General features: G+C 42.8%; 1 protein-coding gene across 4 annotated transcripts in view; it reads right to left on the bottom strand.

Moving 5' to 3' along the window:
• The window catches only part of tpra1 (transmembrane protein, adipocyte asscociated 1), a 104403-nt gene that overhangs the window by 55447 nt on the left and 25721 nt on the right, over positions 1-23235 (bottom strand). For 3 of the 4 annotated variants that reach the window (XM_059649730.1, XM_048548109.2, XM_048548111.2), the window contains exon 2: positions 3103-3320. In XM_059649730.1, coding sequence (XP_059505713.1) covers positions 3103-3308 — 206 coding nt within the window. In that variant the 5' untranslated portion in view covers positions 3309-3320. Of the gene's footprint in view, positions 1-3102; positions 3321-5961; positions 6116-23235 lie in introns of all 4 variants that reach the window. The other variant, XM_048548110.2, reaches the window with a different exon arrangement.

The raw sequence follows: 23235 nt of genomic DNA, 5'->3' as shown, positions 1-23235 counted from the left end.
ATTGGAAAGTGCAGGTTAATTATAGAATGGGTGGGCAAGTGACAGGTAAATATTAGGGCAGAGAAGTATGAAGTGATTCATTTTGTCATGACGAATATGGACAGATAATGTCAAAAATAGTACAGTTCTAAAGGAGCGCAGGAACAGAGGAACCCAGAAAACAAAATACATCTTTCCATTAATCATTGAAGATGGCTAAACAGGTTGAGGACAGTAAATAATAGAGTGTTGAAGGGGCAGAGAGTGCAAAAGCAAGAAAGTTACAACAAAACTAGTGTAGTCTGAATCAGAGTATGGCCCCTAGTTCTGGGTATCACACTTCAGGAGGATTATAAAGGTATAAGGGGGCACAAAACAGATTCATGGGAATGGTACAAGAGATTAGGAACTTCTGTTATGCAAAAATGATTGGAGAAATTGGGACTATTTTACTTGTAGAAGAGGGGATGGAGAGATTTGCTGGAAGTATTCAAAATCAAGAGGGATCCAAACAGAGTAAAAGGAAGAAACTATTCCCATTGGTAGAAGGACGGAGGCCAGACAGTACTAGATTTTACGTATTTGGCAATAAAATGTAGCGACAGCAGGAGGAAAATGTTTTTGTCACACAGCAATGGTAAGTATCTCAATTCCACTGCCTGACAGTGTGGTAAAAACAGGGTCAGTTGAGGCCTTCATAAGGATTCGAATGGTTATCTAAAAAGGACATGTCTGCAGGATTACTGGGAACAGGAAGGGGAATAGTATTCAGGGTAACTTGGCAAGTTGGAGGCAAAAAACTCAACTTAGTGTAAGAGACACAGGGTGGCAGTAGAGGCTCTTTATGGGCCTGGAGGCTGGTGTCCAATGCTGTACTGAGGGATTGATGGAGTCCCTTATTGTGTGTGATCTATAAATGATGTAGAAGAATAAAAAAAGAGGAGGGAATGTGGGTGTGGAATATGATAAGTTAGTTTGCAGATGACATGAATATTGGCCGGTTGGTTGACAGTAAGGAAGCAGGTCTTGGGTTACAGGAGGATATGGATGGATTGGTCAGATGGTTACATCAGTGGTACTTGAAAACTAATCCTGCTGAGTGTGAGGTGATATGCTTTGGAGGAAGTAACAAGACAAAGGAATACTTAACGATGGCAGACGCGAGGAAGCATAGAGGAACACAGCAATCTTGAGGTAACAAAGTGTGGAGCAAGATGAACACAACAGGCCAAGCAGCAGAGGAGCACAAAACCTGATGTTTCGGGCCTAGACCATTCATCAGAAAAGGGGGATGGGGAGAGGATTCTGAAATAAATGAGGTGGGGGGGGGGGGGGCAGACCAAAGATGGATAGAGGAGAAGAGAGGTAGAGAGGAGAGTATAGGTGGGGAGGTAGGGAGGAGATAGGTCAGTCCGGGGAGGACAGACGACAGGTCAAGCAGGCGGAATGAGGTCAGTAGGTAGGAAATGGAGGTGTGGCTGGAGGAGGGAGGGGATAGGTGAGAGGAAGAACAGGTTAGGGAGGAGGGAATGAGCTGGGCTGGTTTTGGGATGCGGCGGGGGCGGGGGGGGGGGGGGGGGGGGGGGGGGGGGGATTTTGAAGCTTGTGAAGTCCACACTGATACCATTGGGCTGCAGGGTTCCCAAGCGGAATATGAGTAGCTGTTCTTGCAACCTTCGGGTGTCATCATTGTGGCACGGCAGGAGGCCCAGGATGGACATATCGTCTAAGGAATGGGAGGGGGACTTAAAATGGTTCGCGACTGGTGGCACCTGTCCACAGATCCCTAAAAGGTGGCATGACAGGTTAACAGGGGAATTAAAAAGGGGTAGTTGCCTTTGTCAATCTGATACAGATTAAAAGATTAGGGAGGTTTATGTTCGAATTGTTCACAACTTTAGTTAGGCCACAGCTGGAGTGATGTGTGTTGATCTATTTAATGTGGGAAGGATGTGATTGCGCTAGAAGGCATGCAGAGGAGATTCAACAGGATATTGCCTGGGATGAAGCAGTTTAGTTATGCTGGGAGGCTGGTAAACCTCAGGTTGTTTCTCTGGAGCAAATGGTGTCCTCTGTGCTGTAGCCATTATAAATGCTGGCCTTGCCAGTATAACCCACATCAGTTGGACAAACACCACGAAAAAAAGGCCCTCTGCACTGCTCACCACTGGGAGAAATCCATTGTTGTGCCTCTCTGAAGCATGTTAAACTAATTCAATCCAGTTGTACTACAGATGTTCAACTTTTTAAATTCTACACAAACCAGGCTGATGTTCCAAGGCAGCACTTAGGGAGTGCTTCAGCGTCACAGGTACTATTTTTGCAAGAAATAATCTGCCTCTGACAACCTATATGGTACTACTATACCATACAGTAGGCCATTGCCTACTGTATTATCTGAAATGTTAGTCCAAACATCCAGGTTCAATTCTTATCATGGCACACAATTGAATTTGAATTCAGCACACACACACACAATTAAGAATCTAATGACAACCGTCAGAGAAACACCATTTGGTTCACTGATGTCCTTTGTGGGTCTGGAATCACATGTAGGTTTCCTAACGTGGTTGACTCTTAACTGCCCTCTATGCAATAAATACTGACCTAGCCATCACCCTGGAAATGAATAAATACACTTCAAAAGTAATTCAGCAGCTGTAAAGCACTTGGCAAAGCTCAAGCATGGTGCTACACAAGTAAAAGCTTGTTTAAAAGAAAAACTATTTATTTAATAAACTAAATATACCCCAACCCTTACACAGTTGAATCCATCCCGATCTTGTAACATGCGTGAAATTCAAGAGTCATTGCGTGGTGCTCACTAATGGGCTAAATTTCCCCATGACCTTAACTTGTTAGGTAAAAGAACAATAATGTAAAAGAGCAGGAATATACTGCAAAGCTCAGAGTCTACTCTTCCCTTGGATTTTCAATATCAAGTCCATTTTCCCAACATATCCCCATATTGCTTAGCACAGGAGGCAAGAGCTTCCTAATTAATCCCACTGCAGTTTCTATCCTTGACATTTCCTCATAGCCTTCTATCACTTGAATCAACTCCAGTCAATATATAAAAAGGGAAGGCTGGTTGAAAACGTTTCTTTTAAAAAAAAACTTTACCGTGATTTACCAATATCTTCATATAGCACAACGAGGCATTGGTTTGGTTGGGTAACATTAGTTGCTGTGCCAGCAGCTGCCGTGGAGGTCCACCATGGCATCGGAGCTGCAGTGCTGGTACCTATGGGCATGGTTGAATTCTCATGCACCGTCACGCTTGAATTACTGTAATCCACAAATCGTACCACGGATGAAACATACGTCATCTTGACTTGTTCCTGCCCAAAAAGAAACAGGTTTGACAATGATTAACAGTTAGCCAGTCATCCTAGCCAAAGTCTATCTTGAGAGAAAAATAATCCTATTCACAGTGTAGAGAACAACGCAAAAAAAATGTTCTAAGTATTGTGAAAAAGGAGAACAGTAACAGATTTTAAGAGGACACAGAGGCAGACTGATGAAATTCAATACAGAAAAGACGGGTCATTTTGGTAGGGAGAAATAATATAAAATAAACGGTACAATGTTATTAAACAGATCTGGGGGTTTTGGTGCATAGATTTGACAGTGGCCAAATATGTTTTTTTTAAACTGCTCTGTTAGCAAAGTTGACTTTACACTCAGTAGCATGAAACGATAGAAGCAAAGAAGTTATGCTAAAACTAAATTAACAACTAAACTAGTGTGGCCAGAAGTGGGGCAGTACATTGAATTCTGGGAACACTTCAGGAATGGTGTAAAAAGTTTTATAAGAATGATTTCACAGATGAGGAATTACACAGTTACACGGGAAGGCTGGAGAAACTGGGGATGCTTGCCTTAGGAGGTGGTAAAGGGAGATTTGACACAAGTGTTTAGATACTGTAAATAAAGAGAAATGGTTTCCAATAGCAGAAAAACACTTTTTACACAACATGTTAATATGTGAAAGGAATTTGTCCACTAATAACATAGGTTCAAGAGTCAAAATGGAAGCTTGAAGAGAGGGGGAGCATATTGCATGGATAGGGGGCAAAAGAAAAACAGATGATGACTAGAACTCAAAATGTACTGCTCTTTGAAAGCGCTGGAACAGACGTGATAAGCCACCAAATAGCTTCCGTTGTGCTATATCATCACATCAATCATGTCAATTTAAAGTAGCTCAGGAGAAATTTTCCTTCATTGCCTGGACTGTGAAGACATTACTCAAGGCAGAGATAAACATTTTTAGTACTCACTTTGGGAATACAGAGAAAAGAAACAAAATTTGTCATGCTTACATCCAAGGATTTGGGAAATATGCATGCCTGCATTCTGAAGGAGACCAAGATCAATGGTATCTGCATTTCCTTTCAACACCTCTCCGTGCTTAACGCACCCATCACCACCTAACTCACTAAAATATGTCTCAGTTTCAAATGCTGTCTGGGATACCCCTGTGAAGTAACTCAGGAGGTTTTCCCAGGTTTACTGCTATGTTAATGCAAGTTGTTGCTGTCGCTTAGTTCTCGTTGAATTGTTTCCATGTTTAGAACTAGCAGCTTTTAGGGAGGTCAAATTTTGATTTGATGTGACTTATTATAGTCACATGTACTGGGTTAGTGACAAGTGTTGTTGTACACGCTATCCAGGCAAATCATATCATTTGCAAGTACATCAGGTAATCAAACAGAATGTGAAACAGTGTTACAATGAGAGAAGGTGCAGTGAAAGATCAATTTTAATAGATGAAAGGTCTATTCAAAAGTCTGATAAGTGGGGAAGAAGTTGTTATTGAATCTGTATAGGTTTTCAAATTTTTGTACCGTCTGCCCAACGGGTGGAAGAGAGTGTTTATCGAGGGTCAGAGGGGTCTTTGATCACATTGTCTATACTTTCCCCAAGATGGGAAAATAACCAGAGGTGATGGATAGAAGGCTGGTTTGTGTGATGCAGAGACAGAACAAAAGGCTATTCAGCAAAATAAAAAACATCAGGACGCTGGAAAACAACTCAAAACACCAAAACCTTGTCGTCATGTACAGTCTGAATCAAGATCTGGTTTCAATCCATGCAGAGAGTTAGGCAAACAGAAGTATAGTTGACTCTCTACCCATTAAGCTTTTCACCTTCTGGAAACTGGGCCCCAGGCCAAATACTCAAAGAAGGGTTGCTGTGCTTAATCGGCACAATAACTGATCTTAATGAAGTCGAAACAGCACTTTTCACGTATTACTCAATTAATTTCAAAATTATATACTGGGCCTATCTCTAGGTCACCATTGGTCATCAGCTACAAATGAAGACCTGATTGCTATGACGCCTTGGCAGCAGAACACCGAACACAGCAAATTCAGCACAAATGGTGATCGTTTGGGGCTAATGAGATTGCTGATCACTAATATCCAGCTAACAGATATGAAATAACATTAGATAAATTTCTTTAACCTTTTAGTTTTATTTACTCAATGTTTTAAGTTTAAGATGTCAAAAAGCTTCAAAGCATTTCACATATCAGAACAGGAGTAGATCATTCATCCCTAAGCCTATTTTACCATTCAATAAAACCATGTATCTTTACTCCGTTTAGTCACACTTGGTTGATATTCCTCAATACCAACACGTAATAAACACTATCACATTTGGAATGTCTTCAATCAAGTCTCCAGTATGCAGAATCTTTTGGAGGAGCTTCAAAAGGCTTCCAGATTTTACACCTAAATGACTCAACTCAAAATTTTACAATTATATTGTGTGTTCTTGGTTTTCCAGAGGAAACTATTTCATAATATCTAATTGTTTGAATCTTATTAAAATCTGATAACTCTTCAATCTACTTCACTCAGGGATAATGAAGCCAAGTTTACGTGACCTCTAATAATTAAACCCTTTACAGGCCTCGCATTATTCAATGCTCCTGGACATTATTAACAATGGTTGATACAAGATATTACACACCTGGAAGGATTCAGATTCCAAAATTATGATTTGGAGATTGAAACCAACACTTGAAGACAATGTAAGTGTCACCTATCCCAGTGTGGTCCAATTTGACAGTCGTGCCAGCATCAGTTGGTTTCAGTGACTGGACAGTTACCCAAAAGTCAAAAAGCTGCGGATTAAAAATCACATTCTATGATTAAAGTGTATTATCCAGGCTGTCACTGCAATGCAACATTGCTGCTCTGCAGGCAAGCTGTTCAGGTTTGACTTGCCTGTTCCAAGAGAAGACAACATGAAAGATTCTATGGGATTTCAGCCAGCATTCTTCCCTAAACCACCGAGTGGACATTCATCTCATTGCGCACACGTGCGCAAAGAAGGGTTGCTGTGCTTATCGGCATAACAACTGATCTTATTGAAGTCGAAACAGCACTTTTCACGTATTAAGCAACAAGAGGATACAGCTTAGGGACAAAATTTTCCTTTCTGTCTTGGGTAGACATTGCTAACGTGACCTTCTCCATGTTTTCCAATGGTCCCACCTAAAACATTCATAGAAAAGGAAAAAATAACTGTCAAGGAAGAAGGAAGACAGCCCTCATAAACACAAGAACCAGTCCCTGACTCAATCAACTGGAGACACATAATAGGAGCTGCAGATGCTGGAGAATCCAGGATAACAAAGCGTGGAGCTGGAAGGCTAACATTTCAGGCCTGGACCCGAAACGTCAGCTTTCCTGCTCCTAAGATGCTGCTTGGCCTGCTATGTTCATCCAGCTCCACACCTTGTTATCACAGAATCAACTGGAGTTAACCCATTCATTCATACCCAAGTGGCAATGCCAGGAAAAGACCAAATTTATAAATGAGGTAGGAATGGAGTAACTGAGAGCATGCTATAAATTAATTTTCCACCTTTCATTCCACACCTCATCCCATCCCAAATAAACCAACAAAAAGCGATCCAAGTAGAAACAGAACATGCTATATTGTAATGAACCAGAGATGCACTTAAGATTTTACTCATGTTTGTCTTTCTAAAGGCAGTAAAAACAGAGAAGCTGGGGTGCGAGCAAGTGTCTGTGTGCATCTGTGTCTGTGAACATGGCCACAAATGAATTCAATACTGAGTTCAAGAGAGACCTCTTCATCCAGAGAATGGCTGCTGCAATGCGGAATGCACCACCACATAAAAAAGAATTGTATCAATGCAATTCAACAAAAAAAGGGAAAGTTAGAAACAAATGAGCAAGAAAAGAACAGAAAGGTACACTGCTGGGATGAGGCACAAACACCTGCATGGACAAGCGAGGTTGAATCATTTGTTCATGGGTCCATTCTATATCAAACCTTTTTAAAAAAAAGTCTCTACACTGGTTCCAACTGAGAAGCAAATTAGGATTCCTTCCAGCACACAGTTATACAGGATAAAAATAGCATTTGTAAGTTGCGTCAATGCAAAGTGTAATCAGCTTTTTTCTGCCTTCAGATTACTTTCAGACTGCATTAAATAAGTTTAAGCCTCACTCCAGACACTGGAGGAGGTTAAGATAATATTGAGGAACTGCTGCACTCTTGGAGGAACTATCTTAAACCATTCATACAAATGGAAAAAAAAATCCCATGGCAAAAATTCACAGATGCCCAGTGCCCGAAACAACATTCAGCAAACAACCACCAAACTAGATTCATTTGTTGTTTTTGAAATCTTACCCTTGCTAATGAATTGTCAACTTTGCTGATGCAAAATTAACAACACTGAAAATAATTTGAAGTATCAACTTGGAGGAGTGGTGCTCCCATGCAGCTGCTGCCCTTGCCCTTCTAAATGGGAGCAGTCGTGGGTTTGTAAGGTGCCAAGGGTCTTTGGTGAATTTCTGCAGTGCGTTTGTGGATAATACACATTGCTGCTACTGAGCATCAGTGGTGCAGGGGGTGGTTGCTTGTGACGCAGTGCCAATCAAGTGGGCTGCTTTGACCCGGATGGTGTGCAGCTTCTTGAATGTTGTTGGGGCTACGCCCATCCATACCAAGTGGGGAGTAGTCCATCACACTCCTGGCTTTCGCCTTGTAGACAGTGGGCCAGCTTTGGGGAGTTACTCACCACAGTATTCCTAGCCTCTGACTAGGTCTTGTAGACACTGTTTTCTGGTCAAATGATAACTGCCATGGTGTTGACAGTAGGGGATTCAGTGATAGTAACACTATTGAATGTCAAGGGGTGGTGGTTAAATTGTCCCCGATTGGTCATGGTCATTTTTGTGGCACAAGTATTACTTGCCACCTGTCAGCCCAAGCCTGGATATTGTCCAGATCTTGTTGCATTTGAACACAGACTGTTTCTGTATCGGAGGAGTCACGAACTGTACTGAACGAGTTTTGAGAAGATTTGTAGCTCAGGTTGAGCAACACCCACAAACGAAGTTGCATTAGAACACTATTCCAACGAGCCACCACACACTGCAGCACAAAAGAACTACGCAGAGCAGAAGAAAATCACCTATACAGCATATTCAAAAAGAATGGGTACCCTATGAACACAGTCCGCCGACTTCTCAGCAACAAACCCAAACAAACAGACAAAACGGGCTCAGAAACCATAACCACACTCCCTTACATCAAAGACATTTCCAAAATGACTGCCAGACTACTCGGACCTCTTGGCATCAGGGTAGCCCACAAACCCACCGACACACTAAAACAGCAGCTAATGAACTTAAAAGGCCCTATACAGACAACAAACAAAACAAACGTCATCTACAAAATACCTTGCAAGAACTGTGACAAACACTACATTGGACAAACTGGCAGAAAGCTAGCCACCAAGATACACGAACATCAACTAGCCACAAAACGACATGACCCACTATCACTCGTATCCTTACATACAGAGAAGGAAGGGCACCACTTTGATTGGGACAACACATCCACCCTAGGACAAGCCAAGCAGAGACACGCACGAGAATTCCTAGAAGCATGGCATTCCAACCGGAACTCCATCAACAAACACATTGGCTCCAAATCAATCTACCATCCCCTGAGAAAAAGAACAGGAAATGACATCACCAACCTAAGGAAACCTAACGAGATAAATAAAAAGCGGGACATAACACCAGCGCTTCGGAGGCTCACTGATGATGTTACCTAGAATGGTGACGAAACGTCTGAAAACTAACCTTCCAGCTCAGCGAGCAAACTCACATCCAGAACTGTACTGAACATTGTGCAGTCATCAGTGAACATCCCCACTTGACCTCATGATCAAGGGAGATCATTGATGAAGTAGTTGAAAATGATAGGGCCTTGCCAACAACACTCATGTCTTCAAGTACACAATAATGTGTATAAATGGGAGTCCTTTCTCTTTAAATAAAAAAGCGTCAATAACATGTTTTACTGGACTCCTCTTGCCGTTCTCCTCCCTTGTACTGAAACCACTGGATATAAACAAATCATACTGGCATGACCTCCAATAATTCACATAGGTAAACAATAGGTGATTGGCCAGTAACAGTAAATAACATTTAACTGTTCCTTTCAACAGGACTGCAAGGTAAGAAAATGTGCGTCATATGTCACATATAGTTCAAGGACCCCCACCTACACACACAGTGTCAATTTATAGTGTGCATTTAGTTACTAAATCCAGAGCAGCAATCAATGGTAAGTTTAGACCTGGTCTAGGTGGTAAGTTGGCGTGCAGGTGGGGGAAAGAGACATCTCCAAGCCTGGGGTATGTATCCAGCTGATGACCATGCTCTCAACAAGTGTTTAAGCTAAAGCACATATATTACATAATTTCTCAGGCTTGGTGATCACTGAACAGCATATCTTTGTACGAAGCAACCACGAGGCTGGCAGAAGGGTAAAATAAATGAACCATGAATTTTCTTGCCTTGCAAATTCTATGGTAAAATGTATTGCCTGAAGCGGAATCAACATCAGCTTCACAAAAACACCGTTATGGTAGCTTGGCTCTGATCACGCTTTTACCTTTAAAATCAAGGAATTATGGACTTGAGACCCACCCCAGCACTTGAACTCCTAAAAGTTAAGGGTATGCTTCAGGTTACCATTCCAGGAACAGCTAACTCATTTCCAGCTACCTTCAGATATTTGTAGAAACTTTCACTATCTGGTTTTTTCACATTTCTAGCAAGCTTTTCCTCATTGTCTTAAAATTCTCCATCCTTTTAATCATTGTTATTCTTTATAATTTGATCAATCATCTGACCTTCCATTCACCAATGCACAATTATATTTTTTTTCCAAAACCTCTTTGGATAACCACAGATGTTGGGTCTTTCCTTTCGAATTTTTTTTAAATGGTAGAAATATACTTATTCTGGAGTACTGTGAAATATCCCCTGAAATGTCAGCCACTTGTTTCCTATTGATCTATATCCTAGCCTAGTATTCCTGTCTGAACAAGAGCCTGTCTTAAAGATTATAGTTTATTGCATGAAAGCAACTAGGTACAAGCTACATTCCCAAGTTACATCATTGTTCCGCCATTCCCCATATAAGACTACATGAATGAGATTGAGTGGAACTTCGTGCAAATTCCAGCAACAACTCTTTCAGAAGGATTGATTTACACAACATGCTATGCCATCTCTTAAATACTGTACAAGTCAATCATTTCTGACATCGAGTGAAATTTAAGTGCAGTCTTCATCTGACAGGCTCAAGACACTGAGAATAAATCACCTCATAATATACAGGCATTCTTTTGTTTCATAGCTGCCCAATGCATTTTTTTTTAAAAAACATTTTTCTGTTCACCAAAACTTGCATCTTTGGAAGCAAAACATGTAGCTCGTTAGAATTCCAAGTCATTTAACCTCACTAGAAACAAGGTACATTTAATGTGCAAAGACTCATCCTTTAAAACAAAAAACATTCAGGCCTACAAAGACAACAAAATGTGAGGCTGGATGAACACAGCAGGCCAAGCAGCATCTCAGGAGCACAAAAGCTGATGTTTCGGGCCTAGACCCCAAAAACATTCAGGCCTTCTGCCTTTTTGAATTACTCAGAGGTAAGTTTATAGGCCCCAATGGCTTTCCCCAAGGCAATGCCTCGGCTAAGTCACCCCATCAATCATCCCTCTTTTCTCTTGCATCATAAATTGTTGCAAGCATTTGAAACTTTGCATTCTTGCATTTGTTCTGAAAAGCACAAGACAAAAAAAGGAAGCTTCAGCAAAATTTCCAGCAATATTCAAAGCCGGTAATACCAAGAAATTGCTGTAATTACAAGGACTTCTTTGGAGGAGCTCAGAAACAAAGTTGAGGTGGCAAGCAACATCACAGGTTGGACAGCAACATCTGAACATTGGCCATCTCCAAAATGAAAATTGCCATAGTAATTTATAATGGAAAACTTCGGCAAAGGTACTCAGATGAAAGAGAAACATACGCATTTAATGAATTTTATTCCAGATTTAGTTAATATTGATCAAGGTTATGGCAAGCCAGGAAAAATGACGCAGCATGGGCTATGGTGAAACAAAAAGATCATAGACTTCTGATAGTGCTTTTAACCCAGGATATTCAACTTGGTTGAAAATCGAATGGATTCTTTTCCTCGCAGCTGAGAAGTCAAAATGCAAAAGCTTCACAGACCCACATTATATACTGGAAGCTCAGCAATGCAATAGTTCATGAACTGGTCCCGCAGCTTATGGTTCAGGTCCTCTTAATCTACAGCAAAGAGAAACCTGATATTCTAAACAATCGTTTACACAGTAAACATCAAAAAAGGACTGTTGTTCATCTTGCATGGGATTTGGAGCTTTAATGTAGGTCAGGTGTGTCATCCCACAACAACAGTTAGTTCAGCACAGCCTCAACAGTTCACCGCAAACTGACAAGGTAAACACACAATAGATTCCCTTTGCACATCACTCCAATCATTAGCTGCAGCATTCAAAAACTCTGCTGCTCTATACTTAACTATTTACTGACATGTCCATGGAAAAGTAAATATTGTTCTAACAGGCCCCACTGCACTGGGAATTACAAAATTTCTTTTAAACGAAAAGAACGCACATTTATACAAAGCCTTGCAAAAGCAGCTCAAAGTGATCGACAGCCAAAAACAAGTTTTAAGTTTAATCATGATTGTAATGCAAAAATTATAACAGCATAATTGCTAGGATTCTGGATCAAAGAGAATAAATTGTGTTAGAATAGAGCCATCCTTTTGGAGGAGATGTTAAACCAAAACCACATCTACCTGCCTCTTTGTAGATTACTTGGAACAATCCCTCTTCCCTACCCACACTGGCCCTAAACCCCACCTCTTCCTCCGTTACATTGATGACTATATTGGCGTCGCCTCATACTCCCATGAGGAGCTTGAACAGTTCATCCACCTCACCAACACCCTCCACCCCCAACCTTAGATGGTCTAGGTGAACCTAATACCTCTCTCTCCTACCTGGACCTCGCTGTCTCCATCTCTGGCAACCCCCTCAAAACCGATATCAATTTCGAGCCCACTGACTCCCACAGCTACCTAGAATACACTTCGTTCTACCCACCTTCCTGCAAAAATGCCATCTCCTTTGCCGCATCTGCACCCAGGATGAGGCAATCCACTCCCAGACGTCCTTGTTTCTCAAGGGCCGCAACTTCACCCAGTCAAGGGTCAAGAACGCCCTCGACCATGTCTCCTACATTTCCCACAACTCATCCCCCACACCCCTTCCCCACAACAACAACCAAAACAGAATCCAACTCGTCCTCACATACTACCCCACCAACCTCCGGATACAACACATCTGACACTTCTGCCATCTGCAATCCATCACCACCAAAGCCATTTTTCCCTCCTCACCCTTATCTGCTTTCTGGAGGGTCCATTCTCTGGGTGACTCCCTTGTCCGCTCCACATTGCCCTGCAGCCCCACCACACCCGGCACTTTTCCCTGCAACCGCAGCAAGTGCTACACCCACTCCTACACCGCACCCTCCCCCCCCACCTCACCCCCATCCCAGGTCCCAAGACGACTTTCCACATCAATCAGATATTCACCTCCACATCTGCCAATGTGGTATATTGCATCCACTGTACCTGTTGTGACCTCCTCTACGTCGGGGAAAACCAAGCGGAGGCTTAGGGACCGCTTTGCAGAACACCCATGCTCGGTTCGCACTCAACAACTGCACCTCCCAGTCGTGAACCATTTCAACTCCCCCTCCCACTCCTCAGACGACATGTCCATCCTGGGCCTCCTGCAGTGCCACAACGATGCCACCTGAAGGTTGCAGGAACAGCAACTCACTCTGCTTGGGAACCCTGCAGCCCAATGGTATCAATGTGGACTTCAAGCTTCAAAATATCCCCTCCCCCTACCGCATCCCAAAACCAGCCCAGCTTGCCTCCCTCCCACCTATCCCCTCCTCCCTACTAACCTCATCCTGCCGCCTTGACCGGTCCATCCTCCCTGGACTGACCTGACCTATCTCCTTTCTATCCCCTCAGCAACACTCTCCTCTACTGGCTACATTCCCGCCCCTTTGACCAGTCTGTCTTTTTTCCACCTATCCTCTCCTCTAACCATCTTCTATCCATCTCCCCCTATTTCAGAAACCCCTTCCCCTCTCCCATTTCTGAAGAAGGGTCTAGGCCCAAAATGTCAGCCTTCCTGCTCCCAAGATGCTGCTTGGTCTGCTGTGTTCATCCAGCTGTACACCTTGTTATCTCTAATTCTCCAGCAACCGCTGTTCCTACTATCTCTGAAACCATAAGTACCTCTCCAGATGAGACATAAATGGTCCTGCAGCACAACTGGAGGAGGAATGGGGCGGGGGGGGATATTTATCCATTGTGACTTGATCACTCAAGCGCTCAACCAAAAAATCAATTCAAAAATAAAAATCACATCTTAACCTATGTGCACAGATAGAGGTTGCTGCAATTCCCAGGATTACAGCCGTGAAGACACTTCAAAAACATACTTATTATTTGTAAAGCACTGGGTGCAACCTGGGCTTAAGAAGTGTACTTTACAGACAGACAGTTTCTCAAAGCCAGTAACATATAGATCGAGTTTGTGGATCTTACCAGTTTGAGTGTCAGGTCAAGGGTCACTTGGGCCACAGGAAAAGCTTATAACCAATTGCTGCCATGCTGCAGCAACAGCATCTAGCCTAACCAGCTGGCAAGTTATTTTGCTCATCAAATAATCATTAAAATTCATGCATGGCAGCTTAAGACAGGTGTCCAGTGTTTGGCCATCACTGGTTTTCAGACAGCCAGATTCAAGACACTGTCTTCCTAAACAAAAAAGTTTCCTCTTTTAGAATTTATACACCATCTTTGACTTTGCACCCTTCTTAAACTCCCAGGGACACAATATTCAAAGGAGACAAACCAATAAGCAACATGAGGACAAGCAGAACCCTTTGACAATTTTTTTATTCATTGTGGGATGTGGGCATCGCTGGCTGGCCAACATTTATTGCCTGTCTCCAGTTGCCCTCGAGAAGGTGGTGAGCTGCCTTCTTGAGGTGTTGCAGTCCACCTGCAGTGGGTTGATCCACAATTCCAGGAATTTGATCCAGTGACAGTGAAGGAAAAGATGAATGTCTCGGTTAGGATGATGAGTAGTTTGGAGAGGAATGTGCAGGTGGTGATGTTCCCAAACAGCTGTGGCCCTTGCCCTTTAAACAGAAGTGGTCATGGGTTTGGAAGGTACAGTCTGAGCATCTAGGATAAATTTCTGCAATTTATCTTGCAGACAGTACACTGCTGCTACTAAGCTTCAGTGGATGTTTGCGAGTATGGTGCCAATCAAGCAGGCTGCTTTGTCCTGGATGGTGTCAACTTCTTGAGTGTTGTGGGAGTGGCACCCATCCAAGTGAATGGGGAGCATTCCATCACACTCCTGACTTGTGCCTTGTAGGTGATGAGTTAGGTGGCGAGTTACTCGCTACAGTATTCCTAGCCACTGATATGCTCTTCTGGCACCCTTTTTACGTGGCGAGTCCAGTTGATTATCTGATCAATGGTAACCCCCAGGATGTTGATAATGGGGGGAGGGGGGGTTCAATGATGATAATGCCATTAAATGTCAAGGGGCAATGGTTAGATAGACTCTGATTGGGGATGGTCATAGCCTGGCATTTGTGTGGCCCAAATATCACGTGCCGCTTACCCAAACCCGGATGTTGTTCAGGTCTTGTTGCATTTGAACATGGACTGTTTTATTATTTGAGGATTGTAAATGGTACTGAACATTGCACAGTGACCATCCTCACTCCTGGCCTTATGACAGAGGGATGTCATTGATGAAGCAGCTGAAGGTGGTTGGGCCTTGGATACTACCCTGAGGAACTCCTACAGAAATATCCTGTAGCGGAGATGACTGACCAACAACCATGACTAAATTCCCATGTACCACGTACGATTTCAACCAATGGAGAATTTACCCCCGATACCCATTGATTCCAGCTTTGCTAGGGCTCCTTGAATACACTCGGTTGAATACAACCTTGACAGCAAGGGCTGTCACTCTCACCTCACCTTTGGAATTCAGCTATCCCCATGTTTCAACCAAGGCTGTAATGAGATCAGGAGCGGAGTGGGGGAACCCAAACTGAGCAGGTGCTGCTTGATAGGACTACTAATGACATCTTACATCACTTTGCTGATGATTGACAGAAGACTGATGGGGCAGCAATTAGTCAGGTTGGATTTGTCCAGCTTTTTATACACAGGACATAACTGGTCAATCTTCTACACTAAAAACCAAAGGAACTGTGGATGCTGTAATTCAGGAACAAAAACAAAGATGCTGGAAAAGCTCAGCAGGTCTGGCAGCATTTGTGAAGGAGAAAACAGAGTTAACATTCCAGGTACGGTGACCCTTCCTCAGAACGCTTCTATGTTGTCAGGTAGATGCCAGGGTTTAATTGAACTTGAAAAGCTTGGCTAGGGAGCAGCATATCCTGGAACACAAGAATGTTGTCAGGGCCCACTGCCTTTGCAGTATCGAGTGTCTCCAACTGCTTTTACATATCAGTAGGAGTGAATCAAATTGGCTGAAGACAGGTATTTATAATGCTGGGGACCACGAGAGGAGGCCGAAGTGGATCAACCAGTAGCATTTCGAAATTAATAGTCGCTTCCATAGTCTCAAATAAAAGCAGAACCCAACAGTGCTACAATCATAGAGTTACACAGCACAGAAACAGACTCCTCAGTCCAATTAATCTCTGCTGACCATGGTCTCAAACCAAACTAATCCCACTTGCCTAAGTTTGGCCCAAATCCATCCAAACTGTTCCCATTCACGTACTTCTCCAAATGTCTTTTAAAACGCTGTAACTGTACTTGTATCCACCACTTCCTCTGGCAGTTCATTCTACACATTGACCACTGTGTAAAAAAAATTTCCCCCATGTCCTTTTTAAATCTTTCTCCTTGACCCAAGTTTTGAACTCCCCCATTCTAGAGAAAAGGCCCTTGCTATTCACCTTGTCTATGCACCCCATGATTTTCTCAACCTCTATAAAAAAAAATCATCTTTCAACCTCCTACACACAGTGTAAAAGTCCCAGCTTATCCTTATTGATCAAACCTTCCATTCAAAGCATCATTCTGGTAAATCTGTTCTCAACTCTCCCCAATTCAATAATATCCTTTCTACAGCAGGACAAACAGAACTGCACAGTACTCCAGAAGACGCCTCACCAATTTCTTGTTCCAGTCAACATGATGTCCTAACTCCTATACTCAATTGTCTCAGCAATGACAGCAAGCCTTCTTAACCACCCTTTATACACGTGATGCTAATTTCAAAGCATTACATACCTGAACCCCTAGGTCTCACTGTTCGACAATACTACTCTTGGCCCGACTTAATTGTTGGGTCCTTGTTTGTTTTACCAAAATTCAATACCCCATTATCCAAATTAAACTCCAGCTGCCACTGTTCAGCTCATTGGGTCAATTGATCAGGATTTCTTTGTACTCCTAGATAACCTCCTTCACTGTCAACTATACCATTAAATATTGTGTCATCTGCAAACTTACTAACCACGTTCCAAAATTCTCAACCAAATCAAAAAAAAATGACCAAAAAGCAAACCCTGTGGAATACTACTGGTTAGTCCTCCAGTCTGTAAAACAACCCTCCACCACCAACCTGTCTCCTACCACCTTCAAGCCAATTTTGTACGCAATTGACAAGCTCTCCCTGAATCCAGTGTGATCTAACTTTATTAATGAGTACCATGCAGAACCTCAAAGGCTTTACTAAAGTCCATGTAAACAACATTTACTGCTCTGCCCTCAATCTTTTTGATTACCTCCTCAAAAGAAACTCAGAACAAGTTTATGAAACAACTTTCCCCACACAAAGCCATGCTGACTATCCTTAAAGCAGCTCTTGCTTCTCCAAACACATGCAAATTCTACATTTCAGGATCACCGATAACTTATCAACCACTGTTGCAAGACTCTTAGGTCTATAGTTCCCAGGTTTCTCTTTACAGCTTTTCTTTTAATTAAGGCACAACCTTAGCCACCCTTCAGACCTCCAGCACCTCACCCCGGTTATGGACGATACACATATCTCTGCTAGGCCCTACAATTTCTTCCCTAATTTCCACAACGCCCTGGGATGCACCTGAATAGGTATCAGAGATCAATGCATCTTTACATTTTCTAATGCCACCAGCACTTCCTCTTCAGTACTGTGAACAGTTTTCAGAACATCAGTATTTATTTTCAAGTTCTTTAGCCTCCATTTCTTTCTCCACAGTAAAGGAGACTGAATTTTTTAAATTTAGTATCTCTCCTATCTCCTGAGGTACAACACATAGGTGACCTCATTGATCTTTAAGGGATCCTATTCTCTCCCTAGTTGCTCTTCATGTACTTGTAGAATCTCTCTGGATCATCCTTAAAACTTATTTACCAATGCTATCTCTTTACCCCATTTCTGAAGGATCTCGGCTCAAAACGTCAGCCTGCTGAGTTCATCCACCTCTATACCTTGTTAACTCAGATTCTCCAGCATCTGCAGTTCCTACTATCCCATTTTTGCCCTCCTGATTTCCCTCTTAAGAATGCCCAGCAGGGTTCCAGCACTGCTAACTTGCAGGTCAATCTACTTTACACAAAGAATAGCAGATTGAATGCATGTGGGAATAAATAAACAAAGAAAATTCAAGTTTTGGGAGATAGTCTCTGCTTTTATGTGAGAAAGGGAATCTTCCTCTCCTTATCTAGTCTGGACATATACGAGATCCAGTCACAAACCAACGTGTTTGACTCTTAACTCGTCTTCAAAGTGGCCTCAAGTCAATGGTTGCAACTAATTTCTACAAACAACTGTAATAGTAAAAGGAGGAGTGTGATTACCACCCAAGGACAACTTGGCTGAACAGTAAATTTTGGCCTTGTACACAGTACATACAGCACAGAACAACATCATTCAACCAAACTGACTCTGCTTGTGTTTATGTCCCACATGAACCTTCATCATGTAACTCTAACAGAATATTCTCCCGACTCCTTTCTCCCACGAGTTAATTAAGCGGTCACTGAAATTTATACCAATCACCTCACTATATCTTATGGCAAGAAGTTCCAAATTCTAATCACGAACTGAGTAAATCCGGGTGTTCTGATTCCCCTACAGTCCCAAACTTGAATCTTCCCCACAAGTGTTAAACAGTTATAATCAGGAAAATGCAGTTTTAATGGCAAGATGGTGATAGTGAAAACTGAGTCATGCTGCATTATATTGAAGAGGAGATGATGGTGTATTGGAAATGTCAACGAACAGACTAGTAATTCAATACCCCATGCCAATATTTCCAGGGAAGGCAATGGCCTAATGGTATTATTGCTGGACTATTAATCCAGACACCCAAGTAATGTTCTGGGGACCTGGGTGTGAATACCACCACAGCAGATGATGGAATTTGAATTCAATAACTAACTGGAATTAAGGGTCCAATGATGACCATGAACCATTGCCAATTATTGGAAAAACCCATCTGGTTCACTAATCCGCTTTAGGGGATGAAATCTGCCATCGTTACCTAGTCTGGCCTAGACGTGACTCCAGACCCACAGCAATGTTGCTGCCTCTTAACTGGAGATAGCAAGAACTGTAGACGCTGGAATAAGAGTCGGCAGTGTGGAGCTGGAGGAACACAGCAGGGCAGGCAGTGTAAGAGCAGGAAAGTCAATGTTTCGGATTTACACCCTTCACTACAACTCTGGGTGCATGAACTCAAATAAATACAGGGAGGGGGTGGGGCTGTGTAAAGGTAGGTGGGATGCAGATAGGGTTTGTGGAGACAAGTCATGGGAAGGCAGGACGGATAGGAAAGAAAGAAGATAGATAGGTTATGTCAGGTCAAGGAGGTGGAGATGAGAGGGAGGGTTGGAGATGGGCTGAGGCTGGGTGTGGCAAGTCCTTGAACCTGAATTCTATGTTGAGGCCATCGGGCTCTAAGCTTCCAAGGCAGAAAATGAGGTGTTTTTCCTCCAGTTTATATTTGTGTGGCATCTTTAATGTAATAATATATCCCAAGGTGCTTTACAGGAACATCATTCAGAGATGAAGAAAAGGCATGAGGAAATAATAGGTCAGCTGGCCAAAATGACAAAAGCAAGGTAGCTGGAGGGAAGAGGTGTAGGGAAGGAACCCGAGAGCTTAGGACCCCAAGTAAGAACATGACCACCAATAATGAAACATAGATAAGCTGAAGAGCTGGGCTGAGAGGTGGCAAATGGAGTTTAATGCAGACAAGTGTGAGGTGATGCACTTTGGTAGGAGCAACCAGAAGGCAAAGTACTGGGCTAATGGTAAGATTCTTAGTTGTGTAGATGAGCAGAGAGATCTGTGTCCATGTACACAGATCCTTGAAAGTTGCCACCCAGGTTGACAGGGCTGTTAAGAAGGCATACAGTGTTTTAGCTTTTATTAATAGAGGGATCGAGTTCCAGAACCAAGAGGTTATGCTGCAGCTGTACAAAACTCTGGTGCAGCCGCACTTGGAGTATTGCGTACAGTTCCAATCACCGCATTATAAGAAGGATGTGGAAGCTTTGGAAAGGGTGCAGAGGAGATTTACTAGGATGTTGCCTGGTATGGAGGGAAGGTCTTACGAGGAAAGGCTGAGGGACTTGAGGCTGTTTTCATTAGAGAGAAGGTGGTTGAGAGGTGACTTAATTGAAACATATGAAATAATCAGAGGGCTGAATAGGGAGAGCCTTTTTCCTAGGATGGTGACGGCGAGCACGAGGGGGCATAGCTTTAAAGTGAGGGGTGAAAGATATAGGACAGATGTCAGAGGTAGTTTCTTTACTCAGAGCGTAGTAAGGGAATGGAACGCTTTGCCTGCAACAGTAGTAGATTTGCCAACTTTAGGTACATTTAAGTCATCATTGGATAAGCATATGGACGTACACGGAATAGTGTAGGTTAATTGGGCTTCAGATCAGTATGACAGGTCGGCACAACAGAGGGCCGAAGAGCCTGTACTGTGCTGTAATGTTCTATGTTCTATGTAATTAGAGATGGTTAAGGAAATAATGAATCAAAGATGCCCAAAGCAATGAAACACCTTGGGTCTCGGCGAACATGGCACCCCAATAAAAAGTGAACATGGTTCCTGGTCCGTGGGTTAACAAGGTGTAGAGCGGGATGAACACAGCAGGCAGGCAGCAGAGGAGCAGGAAGGCTGACGTTTTAGGCCTAGACCCTTCTTTGGAAAATTTGAAATTCAGGAAATCTGATGCTGCTTGGCCTGCTGTGTTCATCCAGCTCTGCACCTTGTTATCTCAAATTCTCCAGCATTTGCAGTTCCTGCAGTCTCCTGGCCTGTGGGTGTCAGGTTACAGTGGTGACATAACTTTCCATAAAATAAAGAGTTTCAGGACTGCACTGAAATGCCAAATATAAAAACAAAACAGAAATGTGACTGTTAACTTGTCATACAAAGCAACATTCCCTGACGTCCACCTCCTTCTGCAGCAAGCACCAATTCTATGGTACCTTTCTCATAAAAGGCTCCATGAACAGCCACTGACAGTAGGGATGCAGCAAAATAAGTGACACATAGCTCTTCACTCATGGATATTATCACAGGTGCGCTTCATTGGACACACCCTGTGTCAGTATATATTTGTGTGTCAGGGAGGAGTCATTAAGTTGTGATCAGAAATAAAAATTCTCTCAAATACAAACTCTATAGAAATATGCAGCACAAAAGCAGACAATACAGCACAAGTTCAAACCTTCTCATGACTCCTTGAAAAATCTTGATCAACTGTCGACCCTGAAATTTCACCTGAGTTTCTTTTCAAGACATCCTCCCTCAGCCTTAGCAGTGAAATCACTGGGATGACCAATCACTTAATCCCCATCTTATCTGATCTTTATTTCCCCTGGACAAATATCTCCATTTCGCCTCTCACAGCTACATACATCTGCTATCCCATAAAAGCAAAATATCGCCTGTGAATGCTGGGAATCCGAAATGAAAACAGAAAGTGCTGGAGTGCAATTGTTAACATTTCAACTGATTGGACTCTTCTTCACACCTGCTGAATTGCTCCAGTATTTCCTACTTTTGTTGCATTTTTATCCTTTGACCTTGCCTCCTAGCTTTGCCTCCCTCCTCACTTGGTCTCAGATTAGAACATAGAACATAGAACAGTACAGCACAGAACAGGCCCTTCAGCCCACAATGTTGTGCCGACCATTGATCCTCATGTATGCACCCTCAAATTTCTGTGACCATATACATGTCCAGCAGTCTCCTAAATGACCTTGCTTCCACAACTGCTGCTGGCAACGCATTCCATGCTCTCACAACTCTCTGCGTAAAGAACCTGCCTCTGACATCCCCTCTATACTTTCCACCAACCAGCTTAAAACTATGACCCCTCGTGCTAGCCATTTCTGCCCTGGGAAACAGTCTCTGGCTATCAACTCTATCTATGCCTCTCATTATCTTGTATACCTCAATTAGGTCCCCTCTCCTCCTCCTTTTCTCCAATGAAAAGAGACTGAGCTCAGTCAACCTCTCTTCATAAGATAAGCCCTCCAGTCCAGGCAGCATCCTGGTAAACCTCCTCTGAACCCTCTCCAAAGCATCCACATCTTTCCTATCATAGGGCGCCCAGAACTGGACGCAGTATTCCAAGTGCGGTCTAACCAAAGTTTTATAGAGCTGCAACAAGATCTCACGACTCTTAAACTCAATCCCCCTGTTAATGAAAGCCAAAACACCATATGCTTTCTAAACAACCCTGTCCACTTGGGTGGCCATTTTAAGGGATCTATGTATCTGCACACCAAGATCCCTCTGTTCCTCCACGCTGCCAAGAATCCACTCCTTAATCCTGTACTCAGCTTTCAAATTCAACCTTCCAAAATGCATCACCTCGCATTTATCCAGGTTGAACTCCATCTGCCACCTCTCAGCCCATCTCTGCATCCTGTCAATGTCCCGCTGCAGCCTACAACAGCCCTCTACACTGTCAACGACACCTCCGACCTTTGTGTCATCTGCAAACTTGCTGACCCATCCTTCAATCCCCTCATCCAAGTCATTAATAAAAATTACAAACAGTAGAGGCCCAAGGACAGAGCCCTGTGGAACCCCACAGATTGTTAAGGTCATCTTCGACCTTGTAACCTCATCATTCTTCCACCTCACATCTTTCTACATTTACTCCAGGAAAATGAAATGAACTTTATCCCAAGTCAGTTGCGACTGTACCTTCAAATTCAAGACAAAGAAGCAAAGACCTCTGTGTAGCTTGGTCAATTGTAGGCCAGATTAGATCAGATCAACAGCAAAGATCCTGAGTACACCATAAAGCTTTCCCAATATAACATAAGTATGCTGAAAGACAAAAAAACTTCAATAAAAAGTTTCCAATTACCTCCTTGAGACCCTCTTCACCTTCAACAAGTTTGAGTGACTCATTGATTAATAATTTAAATTCGAGATTATCTATTCGGTTACGTCTGCTGTTTCTATCTATCCCCTTAAATGAGCTGACGGTTTCCACCTCAAGACACCCAGCTGGGCGGTGATTACAGTTAAACAAGTGAGTTTAGAACATATACAAGGACACAAGCAATTTTTGAATAGCCACCAAGATCAAACCTTTAACTACACAAGTCTTGCTTAAAACACATGCCCAGATCACCAAAACAAAAACTTGACTTTGATCCCATTATCAGTGAATTTTGTCCAGAATACACTGTAACCCAAAGCGATTTTTTTTACACCCGTCAGTGCT

Source organism: Stegostoma tigrinum, chromosome 11 (assembly GCF_030684315.1).
Source record: "Stegostoma tigrinum isolate sSteTig4 chromosome 11, sSteTig4.hap1, whole genome shotgun sequence".
In the NCBI taxonomy this organism is placed as follows: Eukaryota; Metazoa; Chordata; class Chondrichthyes; order Orectolobiformes; family Stegostomatidae; genus Stegostoma; species Stegostoma tigrinum.
Note: the sequence above shows the minus strand (reverse complement) of the source record. Positions and strands in the feature narration are given on the sequence as shown.